Below are 12,570 nucleotides of genomic sequence, written 5' to 3'. Positions count from 1 at the left end.
ATATTTCGTTTTAAAATTTGAAAACTGTTTGAAGACAAAAAAAAATCAAGTTAACATCTCAGTGATTAACTCAGGGGCTGCATAGCCAAGAACAACTTTCAGCACTTAAAACATAAAACTGTCAGTTTCCTCTGCTTGGAGACAAAACATACAGAAAGCAAATATTCACTGCTCTATTTTCCTAGACATGAAAGACAGAACTAACTTTATAAAAGGTGATCACTGAATATTTCTACCTATTATTATATTTATGCCATGGTTCCTAAAAATCAATTACAAATTCCAAATCTCAGAACCATTTTTAGTAGATGGCTACTAACACTTCATTACTCCCCAAACCCTGATGGAAATACAGTCATTTATTGAACTTCACTACAGCTCAAGGCACAAATATGTTAAACAGTCTATGCATGATGTTATTGAATATAAGCTACCATAAACAAGTAAAACAAACTCTTTACTAAAGATCTCAAAGGGCTGAAAGCATGATGCTTGGCATTCTGTTTCTTGCAAATCTAAAGCATATTGATGGTGAGCATAATTTAAGTACTCTCTTCCCTGAATCAAGATACCTTCATTTCAAGCATCATCCATGATCAAACGATCAAATTCATATTTATAAACTTGGAATACAGAGTTGGGTGGAAGCACTGAGTAACTAAAATTGCCTTATTTTTTTTTTTTTTTTTGCCAGAAATATGTCACAGTTGGTGCTTACAATTGTTGAAAAATTACACCAAAACTTTATTTAATTTCATTGGATGTATTTCCTCATAGAAATGGAATGGCAAAGGCCTGCTCAAGAGCAAACAAGAAAATCAAATTATTAGTTTACAGTATATAAGCTTCTCTTTTTTATGCAGCTCCCTCCCCAAAATATAAATATTATAAAGAATGGAAGCAAAAACCCTAGAATTGGCTCATTTTTTCACTGAAAGGAGAAATCTTTATTCCTCCAAAACCTGAAATATTTGATCCCAAAGAGGAAAAAAACAAACAACAACAACAAAAAAAAAAAAAATGGTAATAAACCACAGCAGAAAAATTCAGAGGAAGCATGCTTGCTCTCAGCATAATTTTCTTTAGCAACCTGAGATGAACAACATCACGCTGCCCGTGATCTCTGCTTACTCCTCTGAAAACCATCCAGAGGATTTTCAAAAAGGAAAAATTTCTAGTTCTGCTTTCAAATGCCAAATTAACTTACTGGGCCTCCACTCCTGAAGGGAAGCAGCACAGTAGCACAGCAGAAGCTAGAGGATGCTTTATGTCAGGAAAGCCGGAACTGATGAGTGGGACCCCAGTGGGCTTGATCTAACTTTCCCAAGTACCACAGGCAACGAGGTCAGAGTTTTCCATGTCAAAAACATATAAATAAGTAAAGCCATACACAGCAACAGTTCCTTATGTTATAATGGTCTTGTGCAGTATCCAAGTCCCCCTTCTGTTCAGATATACATACTTACAAATCGTTCTAAATAGGAACCGAAAATGGGAAAAACAAAAAGAAGGGACATCTGCTTACACCAGTATCTACCACTCTGCTTTCCATTTCTAATCATCGTTGGTCTCACTTCTTAATTTTTATCACTGCCAGTGGAATTATTCAGGGAGTGAGACGAGCATGTACCCACCTAAGTAAACGTTAATGATGATATACTGAACTATGCTATCGGAGTAACAAGTACAGGACAGGTGTGTCGGGGTGTACACAAATATGTGGAACGGTAAAGAGTTAAATGCCTGACAAAGTGAACATGCAAGATCATGCACAAACATTTACACATAAAATGTGTACTTTATGATTTTTACTACTGACTTGAAATCTTGAGTGACAGCTTTCTTACTTAAAGCTTATCAAAGTACAAAGAAAAAGTAAAATGTAAATAATGAGGGCACTCTTTCAACAACATAAATTGTCTTTAAGAACGGGACATTTCAAAGTAGAATAAACACTGATGGGACAGAGAGTAAAATAAACAGTTTATTGTAATTGAGGTTTAGATGACATCAAGTTTCTTAATTTACTACATCTTGCATCCAATGAATGTAAAGCAAATTCGTTCTAAACGCAAAAGAGAAACATCTCCTTACTATCTGCTTATAAATTACAGAAAATGAGGTTTCATATTAACCCATAATTACTTAAATGTGTAATTGCTTACGCTGGCCACTTATACCTAAAGTTAGCTTCTAAAACATACTTAAGTTTGCAAAACTGAGGAGTCAAATTTGCAATAATCTTTTTTAAAAAATACACTGTACTTCCAATAGTAAGTTAAAAACAGTATGAGACATAATCATTTGTGTTTTTCAATTTATAATTTAATTAACATAAAATGTAGCAGCTAAATATATAAAAATACACCATTTTAAACAGTCTCAAGGGTATATCTTTAAACAACTGGTAAATAACTATTAATCGTTCAATAATCAGACTTAAATGTATAGAGAACATTTAGTAACATGAGCCCTGATTAGAAGTTATATATATATGTGTGTGTGTGTGTGTATAAATATCACCAGTCTTAATTTCCATCAGTTGAATGGTATTTTAAAAAATTAAAACAACCTAGATTCTCTTCTCAAAAATATTTCATGGTGTCAAAGTAAAGCAGAAACAAATGCCAAAATCTCTTTTAGGAACGTTTGTATGTTCGGAAATTCTTAGTATTATAATATTGAGAGATAAAACAGGCTGACATGTTTATTTCTACATCTTTCATAGCTAAGGATATGTGAATACTGACATGACAAAGAAGTCACATGTAGAAGTTCGTTTTAATTTGTCTTGCCAATCTTACCCCCAGTTCAAAACCAAAATTTTAATTAAATAAACCCTCAAATAGGTGTTGGGATGCATTAGGTAATTAAAGTGGATATTACAAAGACTAAAGTCATTTCAAAAAATATGTAATATGTTAAAATTCCATTCGGTGCCTGTAATGCAAAAACATTCTATACGAGTGAGAATATAGCTATGTGCATGTGCGTGTGAATGTATGCTCGCACGAAGTGAATGTGAAGTCACAAAATCATACCCTGAACTTGTGCATGGCTTACAGAAAAAAAAAAGCTGAAGTAGATTAGTAATGCTTGGTCCCTTTGCACATGAAGTGTATCATGTAATAGAGAAATTAGATTCCACAAACTAACTTCTGCCGTCTATATTTACACTATTTATAGATGTATCTGATCTCAGATATAATACATGCTTCTATACAGAGAAACAGAATAGAGATTCACAAGATTGACTGAAAGCCATACTGTAGAATCTACTCAAGAAACACACATTATAGTAAAAGTGTTTGCTGGTTTGTAATTTTCATAAATTCTGTCCAAATTCAAGTGAAAAAAACTCTGAAATAAAAATCTTTTTTCATTTCTTTTTTTCTACAGCAAAAATATACTCAATGCCTAAATAGCATTTGTGGTGTATCTATCATCCTATACTGATAATACTCAATTTAATAATAAAATATTAATGCTTTTTTTAAAGCTCAGGACACAAACATGTAATACAAATGTTTATTATTCTACACTACTATCATGAATACAAATAATTAACAGATAAAGCAATTATAAATGTAAATAGGAGAATCATGCTTCTATCAAATAAAGGGGAAAAAAAATCAGAAAATAAAGTATGGACCCTTGCGTATTTCCCTATAATACTATTACAGAAGCCTTAAATAGCTGATGGTCTGAGTCATTTGTTTATTTGCGTTAAATAAAGTGAATATATAAGTCAACTTCTGACTTACTTAAAAGTATTTAGAACATTTTACAGAACTTATTTTGACTGTGTCCATTACCTAGATACCGAAGTTGTTGTATTGTGTTGCTTGATGAAGTAGGACATACAGCAACCCTCAAAACCAGTATTACAAGCCTGGCAAATAGCATCACATTTGGGTGACGCACGGAATCCATCACCCTAGGGAAAAACGCATTGGATCATAGTACGAAGTCTTTACATGTTCCATATTATTTCTACATAACGTTTTAAGATGACAGAATTGTAAACTATAAAGTGCTATTCCATAAAAAGATATATTCAGGAACAGCACTGTCACTTAACTGCTCCTCTCAACAGAAATTTGGGACTTAAAAAAAAAAATTATCTGCAGAACTATTTCTTAAAATACACCGAAAGATGGCATTTTTGTATAAGGGTTTTTTTTTTTTGTCATTTCTTAAATTCCTTAGTAAATTCAGTGTAGGTATAAGTACTGTGATCATGATGGCTTTATTATGTTTAAACCCCACTCAATTTCAAACTTCGAGACTTTATAAAGTAGGTCATGCCTTAAAAGATTCATGGTTTCAAGTGTAGAGTTAATTGTTTAGCAAAGTGGATTCCACCATCAAGGTGTATCTTAGTATTACCCATGCACATATACTACATACACAAAACATACCTCAAGAGCATCCGCACGTATCAGCAGTAATTGAAACTTACCCTGATACTCCAAGCATTTTCAAGTATTCATAGTGCTAGATTTCCTCTCACATTACAGACATACTACTGCTAATAACCAAAGTATTACAAAATTAAAATATGTTACCTTTGTTCAAACAATACTGCAGTTCATTATACAACAGAAAGTGTCATCCTTAATCGCTCAGGACCGAAGATAGTGGTGGATTCTTGGAGAAGTGGTGCGGAATGGTTTGAGGCAAAACCGAAACATATTGTTTAAGTAAAGCTTAAGGGGAGGGGATCATATGCGCAATTGATGTATTTTTTTTTTTTTTTGGTATCATCTTCCACAAAGCCTCTCCAACCCCTCCCCACCACTCAACAGTAAACAAAACTACTGATATTAAAGGACTGCAGCACTAAATACCTCCCTTTGCCTTTTTTTCCCTTCTTGCAAAACTTTATTACTGTTACCTCAGTTTTGCAGTAATAAACCAACGTTCAATCAACAAAACCGTAATGACAGAGATATATTTGAAAACTTTGTAAAAAATAAAACAAATCAAGATTCATGTTAAGATACTTCTGCTCTGCTGATGTGAACAAGCTATAGTTTAAGTTCCTACGGTTTTTCCTGACACATCCTTATGGTAAGGAGTGGTTAGCAGAGAAAGAATGTTTCTGATCTGAACTGAAGTCTATAGTTATAAGAAAAACTGAGAAAAACGTTAAGGTAAATCAAAACCGTCAAATTTTCATGCAGGGAACTCTTTTAACTTCCCTGAATATACGGGATGCTTTTAATGGTAATTACAAATGCCTTAAAAGACATTTTAAGGTATCTGCGAGATAGCTAATTTTCAGTATGCATTATTTCTGAAACACACTCTGTGTAAAAGGGGGAAAATAGAACCTCAGCACAAATTTAGGGTTAAAAGCAAAATCCAAGACAAGTAACTATAAGATTTAAACCAAGACAAGTAACGATTACGATTTGAACCTTACGAACAATCCCTATCAGAAATTTTGATACTTCTGGCCCCCCAAATAGGGCAGAGGGCCTCATTTCTGGGTGCAGTGTCTCTCCAAGGAAGGAAAAACTGGTACAAATCTTTTTGCCCTCTGAAAAGATTCTCCTACTTGCTAGCTTCTGAAGTTGCCCTGATGTCAACCAACATCACCAATATATCTCTAAACTGGAGAAAGTTCTATTTGCCTGTACAAACCAAGAAGAGAGGAAATGACTATTTTATAAGAAAAAAAAAAGAAAAGAAAAGAAACTAAAAACCTGTGTGATAACAGGGTTAAAAATTATCCCCTAAAATTGTGAGAAAAAAAGAGCCGCCCACACAAACTGACCCTTAAAATTAACGCTTTCAATCTAAAAATATATTTTTGTAAAGTTTCATCTATTTTCCTTCCACTGCACATAAAAATGATTAATGTCAGAATGAAACTTCCACATTTCAAACTCTTGCTAACAGGTGTAGCATTCTTTACATAAACATATTCATTGACCTGTCGCCATTGATAATCTTAATTAATTCATCACAAATGAAACAAAAACAAATGTTTTACTCCCCCCCCCCCATAAGAAATAACGCAATACAAATACCCACTCTCCCCCAAACCCAAAAACTGTTTAAGTTACGGTAACCTGAAATGCACCATCCATCACAGAGAGCAATTGGAGAAATCCAACAGGGCTCAGCAGGAAAGATTTTTAATAACAGATTGAAAAACAGAATAAAAATAACTGCATCAACAGAGCCTTTCTTCCTCAGGCCACAAGCCCGTTCTTACTTGAACTTTTTTTTTTTTTTAAATGGCATTTTGGCCACTAAAACCAATCCAGAACATTATTAAAAGTTAAAAGCTACCAATTACTTCTGTCTGTTCTTTTAAAGCAAAGTTTGGCATTACGTCAGTTGGTTTAAAGAAAACAAGAAAGAGAGAGAGAAAGAGTAGGAGAGAAAGTTTCCTGCTTGTATAAACTAAACCACCAGGGAAGGTGTCTAGCCACTTGTAAAGTATTTACTGCAGGTTTTTAAAGAGCTAGAAACATTTTAAAAATTAAAAGTTTTTCTTTCTCATTTTTAATGAAATGTACTTAGCAACGGAAAGCGTTATCTTTCATGTCTTTCTTTGGGGTATTTCGATGCTACTTGCATTTCAATCATAGCTTTGAGTCAGAAAATGATTTCCACTGATGCTTTAAATGTGAAGGACATAGATAATTTTATCTTCATTTTTGCTACCTGGATTTGTGCTCTTAGGGAAAAGAAAAAAAAAGTTTAACGATAAAAAGTAGACATTGCTCCTATAACAGCTACTGCAGCTGCAGTGACCATCTAGGCTTATTCATCTAACTAACTCTTAACAATTCAAATCATTTTCATCCACAGATCCTTTTGCAAATTCAGCAAAGGGGTTTCCTTAAATCCAATGCTCTCTTTCTAACCTAAACCAAGTTCTACATTATTATACCCATCAGAGAACCAAATCAAAGGCCAACGAATTCGGTTTTCAGGAACCTGAGAACCACTGAGTGATGGGACAACTCTAAAGGTGACCATAAAAGCAATATTAAAGGCATTATTTATAAAGGTCATATGTAAGTGACAGAATATCCTATACAAATAAACGGCCTAAAACCTACTAACACCCGAGGATAAATTTTTAAAAGGGCTATTCCCTCTGCAAAACTCTTTGCTACTGTACAGTGTATAAAACACCACTTGGTATTTTAAAATATTTCCTTTAACCTATTGGTTAAAGTTTTTAGGAGATAAATAATTTTGATAAATATAAAAAAAGTCTCCTCGATTTTTTCAACGTAAAAATTGCAAAGTGCATTAGTATTCTTTATCTGTGATGAGAGAATCAGACTAAATTTCTACTTGATAAAGGCTGTAAGAATTTCTTCATATTTTATCTAAGGGGGACCTTCCAGTTCCATAAATCATAACTAGACTAGTAACAAAGAATTCACTTCTTTGTCTATGGTGGGATCAAAAGATGAACACAGTTATCACGTAGATAGACAAAGTAAAACCAAGTCTAGACATGCCGTCATTAATTTCCCCAAATTTCAATCAGCAATAAATAAGGAAGCTAAATGAGTAAACAAGACTCAGAATTAGTTATCAAGACTGTTAGTACTAAAAACCAGCAAAAGAGGGGAAGAGAAAGAAACCTCTGTTACCTGGAAGCTTGACCAAGGATGAACAACAGAAAAGCAAGTCCATAAAACTTGCCTGTTTTTATCAAATTGATTGTAACTTGTGAGCTGCAATATTTGGGACAGGACTGTCTGAGTTTATAGTTTTCTGTGCCTGCCAAAAACAGATGCAAACTACCACACTGACTGTCCTGAGGAAACTAAATTAAGCAAAGGCAAATACCAAGTGGAAAGTTGTCAGCCTGTTGAATGAATAGCTGCATTTTACACACGGAGACTATCTTAATGAGAATATGTTTTAATGTGTACCAGTCATTTTCAGTGCATCACTTATTACAAAAATAATCATTTTCCCTTTAAATCAATTATAAACACCTGCCTCTAACTTTCTTAAAGTCTGGTACACACAATAGCATAGTACTGTTATATTATTGTTATCAAAGGGATACTGAAGGGGAAAAAGTCTTACACATATGTATTATAAGAAACATTCAAAGGGTGGTTATCTATATCTGTGTTAATTTCAAATTCAAAATAAAGTTTCAGCTCAAAAACAATCTGCTGCAAGCCCTCTGAAAACTTTCAGTAATGTTTATTTACTTCAAAAAAGAAGGTAAGACAAGAGTTTATTAAAACTTACCACCCTGTGGTATTTAACACAAATGTACAGATCATAAATTGCAAATTATATTTCTTCTGCATTTCTTCTCCCTGGCTCACTCTCTCCACAAGATACACACACACACACACACACACCAAAAATAATAATAACAACAATAGAAACATCACTGAAATACTAGAATCTTAAAAAGCAGCTTTTCCACAGATGCATTCACTTCCCTGCTTTGAAGCTTTTCCTTATGAATGAAGATTTCCTTGTGTGTAGCGAGACCTACCCTGTGGAAATGAGAGTAAACTCAGGAGTGGTATGTGACTTAAAAGAAAAGTAAAAATAATACTGAAAATACGGTAGGGCCATGTGTAACTCACTTATGACTAGCACTCTCATATGGATTCTAACCTATTTTTAAGCAAGTATGAAGAAGATGTTATAAAACCCTTTAAAATCTTACTCTTCAAAACACTGAGCTCTAAAATCAAGCCAGACTTCCCAGCCACGATGACACTCTTCTTCTTTTAATGTTACCTTTAAGAGACAAAGGACCAAATCTAAAAAGCAGCAAAGACCCTCGCAGCGTCTAAAATTCAAAAGAGTGACTAACTTTTTTGTGAGGAACTTGCTATGTTTCACCGTTTATTGGGAGAGTGTCCGACTTCGTTACTACGTGTGGAAAAGCATTCTGCACACACATATCCTAACATATAACAGATAGATCAGGAAGCCATAAACATCAGCTTGCCGATGGTAAGTAATACTTTGCCAAGAGAGTATTAATAAAGACCAGGAATGCCTCACGTTTAGAGAAATCAAGTCTGAGTGTTGGCACTAAAACTCTCTTTCCCCTTCAGGAGTTTTATTTTCACATTACTAATATCCAGAAATCGTCATCAAACTTTAGCACGCTGGTGGCCCGGTATACAACTGGATCTAGAGATGTTTCCATTCAAGGGTATAGCTTTAAAAGGAAGTTATGAAATCTAAGGACAGAGAAGCTCTAAGGCCCATATGTTTGACTTGTTAAGATTAAGCACGTCATTAATAAACTTTCACTTAAAGGTAAAAAAAAAAAATCCTCCAAATGTTGGTATCATTTCCAGACTGTCCTGTCAGCATCACAACTTACAGGAAACGCTTCATCTTCCCATACAAACCCTGTATTTATTCACAACCCTGGCATACTAAGGGAAAGAAAAAAAGCCCACACCGTTTTAGAGCTAGTTAGCTTTTATACATTAACCGGTGGAATATCTGAGAAAGCGGTCTAAGCAAATGAGGAGCATGTCAGAAACTTGACAACAGTGAGCTCAGGAACTTTCATTCTCATTTTGTCCACGTCAAGAACTGGCCGCCCGCATGACTTTTTCTTCGCTGCCCCTTGCATTTTTAACTCTGGCAGGCTTTTCTAAATGATCAACTTTTCCTAAAACCAGCAGGAAAAGTAACATGATGCCAGCCAAGATCCATAGGTTTTAACCTAAGAGCTGGAAAACTCGAAAAAGTGGTTGGAAGCTTCCTAGTTTATTTTTCCTTTGGACAATCACATTTTCAGCCAACGACCAGGCCTAGAGTAAGCATTTTGGGGTAATTCTGTCTCGGGCCCTATCTGTATTTTCCTTTTGTACTTTGTCGCTCTCAGCCCCTTTCCCGTTCACCTGGTGCGTTTACGAAAAGTTCAATCAATCTCCAAAAGTTCAATGAATCGGCCTAACTGGTCTGCGATTTGAACGTCTCCGCTAAGCATCTCACTTCACTTACCTCACTTAAAACTCTAGCCGTGATTTTCCAAAACAGGATAAGGATGAATACGCTCCTATAATTTTGATATATCATTAAGCTCCATCGCTCTCACTCAAAAAAACTTTCAAAGTCTCAATTCTGAGGCCTAAAAAGATATGAGGAAGTAAAGCGAGACCTAACATCTAATATTACGTCCAGGATTTCCCTCTGAAACCCACCAGTCCCTCTAGCCCTCTAACTTAAATTGCTTTAGAGTCTTAGGGCCATAAAACAGTCACTGACTTCCCTGGGGAAAGGGGGGAAACACCACCAACTCACACAGGTACTAACAAAAAAAAAAAAAAAGCTTTCCCAGCCACAAAAACAGCTTTGCACTTCAAACGGCTCCCACCGCCGCCTCACCCTCAAATTATTCATGGGGTCCCATAATCCTGGAGTTATTTGAAGGGACAGCGGTGTTTGCCTTGGCCTTTCAAAGATGGGTCTCTCTAGAACCCAAACAGGAACTGAACAGAAGGCGAAGCGCCCGGCTGCCTGGATGTCCCACCGCTGTCAGGCATTTCATCACCGGCCAGTGTCCGCTGACCCGCGACCCAGGGCGCATCATCCGCACCGCAGAGGAAGTCTGCCCCTTCCTCGGCCCCTACGGAAGCGCCCGGCGGCGAGGCCTGCCACATGGCCCGGACAGGGCACAGACCCCTCGGCCCGGCTGCCCTGAGCCGCGCAGGGGCGGGGGCGCCGAGGGATGCGACACCCTCCACCTCCAGCCTAGCTGGGCCTTTAAGGGAAAAAAAAGTTTGAAGCCTGGCTTTGCAAACTCTTCAAAGCCAGCGCCAGTCCTGGGCTGTTTTCCCACTTCGGGGGACCACACGAAGGCCCCTCTCCGAGACCCTCCCGACCCTCCCGAGTTCTCCCAACTTACTACTCTGCATGCCGGTGCCTAACCTGCTCCCCGCTTGTCAGGAGCCCCAGAAAACTTGCGGTGGCGGCGGCCCCTCGGGTCCAACCACCCCCAGCTCCTCCGCTGCGCCCGGTAGGAGAGAATTAAAATCAGCCAGAGACAGCGAGGGGGGAGTGGGGCTGCGAGGGGGAGGGGGCACCGGCCTGAAACTTCTTTTTTTGGCAAATGGGGATTTGTTTTTCCTCCTCCCCGGCGGCTGAACTTGACCCTCCTGACTCCAAGAGCTACTGCAGTTTGAAGTCTGTCGTTTCTAAGACTCAGATGCCTCAGACCCACCAAAAGGGGGGGGGGGGGGGGGAGAGCAGAAGGGAAGAAAGAAAGAAAGAAAGAAATCACACGCGCAAAAAAGGAAGAAAGAAAATGCATGTGAAACCCGAGAAGCCTGCTCTTGGCTTTCTGCACACTCTCCCTCTGCTCTTTTTTTTTTTTTTCAAAGAAAGTCACTTTTAATTCCCAGGGCTCCCCGCTCGCGATCGCCCACATTTTGCGCACACACGCGCGGGCGCAGCACTCGCGTCGCGGCTCCGCGGGCCCGGCAGAGGGGCTCCAGCGCCCCCCCGAACCCCCCGCGGCCCCCGGCCCCGCGGCCCGCCCGGGCCTCCCCTCCTTACCTGTTGATTAATCGTCAAGAACACCCTCGGCAGCCCGAAAGATGGTGGCGCGGCGGCCAGAGCCATGAACCGTCTTCGTTGTTTGCAGAGTTGATCTTGGATTATTGGAGGGGGGGGGAAGAAAAGGTCTTTCCTGCCTCCCCCCCTTTCCCTTCCCTCCCCCCCCCCCTTATAAAAAAAAGAGAGAGAGAGAGAAAGAGAAAGGAAATAGAGCAAGGATGTGCCCGGTGCCGGGTGGGAGAGGGGAGGGGGGGGGGTGTTGTTTTTTGTTTAAAAAAAAAAAAAAAATAGGCGAGAGAGCGATGGAGAGGACGCGAGGTCTGGAGACAGGAGCAGCACCAAAAAAGAGGACGCTTGAGATTGCAGTGAGATCGGGTCTTTATCAGAAATGTTATCGCTTGTCAGGACCTCAGTCTCCGCGCATTACGTCAGTTTCAAGACACCAACACTATTAATATCAAAGGAGCCTTCGCGGAGGAAAGCGCCACCCCAGACCAAGCTCCCTTAAAGAGACAGCGCGCGTCCCCGCGCCGCCGCCGCCACCGCCGCCGCCCCGCCCGGCTCCGAGCACCCGCCGCCGCCGCCCGCCCGCCCGGACCGGCCCCGGCCGCGACCAGCCGGCTGCGCGAGAACTTCGCCCGAGTCGGAGCGCGGCGAATGAGAGCTGCGCGGTGCAGGGACCCGGCTACCTTCCCGCCCCGCCTCTCCCCCCTCCTCCTCCCCCACCCCCCGTGTGGGAACGTGCGGGCTGGAAAAGGAGGAAAAATCCGCAAGCTTTAGGGATAATGTGATAAAGACAAGCACCTACCTTGGGGAGTGGCGGGGGTGGGGGGCAGGTGGGGGCCGGTGCAGGGCAGCCCAACCGATGGTCCCCAAACACTCGAAGATGCTCTCCTGAACAATCAAAAGAACTCTAAAAGTGTTTACCTTTTCGGTTGCTACTTTCCCTTCTCGCTCCCAATTAAACAGCGGAGGATCGCGTGTGTGTGTGTGGCCCCTCCCCCGCCCTTTCCCTAGGACGTGCCAGTCTTAGGA

General features: G+C 39.3%; 1 protein-coding gene across 11 annotated transcripts in view; it reads right to left on the bottom strand.

Moving 5' to 3' along the window:
* TRPS1 (transcriptional repressor GATA binding 1) overlaps nucleotides 1–12,121 on the bottom strand; it is a 271,550-nt gene extending 259,429 nt beyond the window's left edge. For 2 of the 11 annotated variants that reach the window (XM_043483074.1, XM_043483077.1), the window contains exon 1: nucleotides 11,536–12,121. Coding sequence is in view for 1 of the 11 variants with exons in the window: in XM_043483075.1 (XP_043339010.1) it covers nucleotides 10,886–10,895 (10 nt within the window). In the remaining 10 variants the exon portion in view is untranslated. Of the gene's footprint in view, nucleotides 1–4,568; nucleotides 5,987–6,080; nucleotides 6,186–7,628; nucleotides 8,361–9,981; nucleotides 10,325–10,885; nucleotides 11,014–11,535 lie in introns of those variants that run through there. The other 9 variants (XM_043483068.1, XM_043483067.1, XM_043483075.1 and 6 more) reach the window with 9 other exon arrangements.
* Between the last annotated feature and the right edge of the window lie 449 nt (nucleotides 12,122–12,570).

Source organism: Cervus canadensis, chromosome 12 (genome assembly GCF_019320065.1).
Source record: "Cervus canadensis isolate Bull #8, Minnesota chromosome 12, ASM1932006v1, whole genome shotgun sequence".
Lineage (NCBI taxonomy): Eukaryota > Metazoa > Chordata > Mammalia > Artiodactyla > Cervidae > Cervus > Cervus canadensis.
This window is presented reverse-complemented; position numbering and strand designations above follow the sequence as displayed.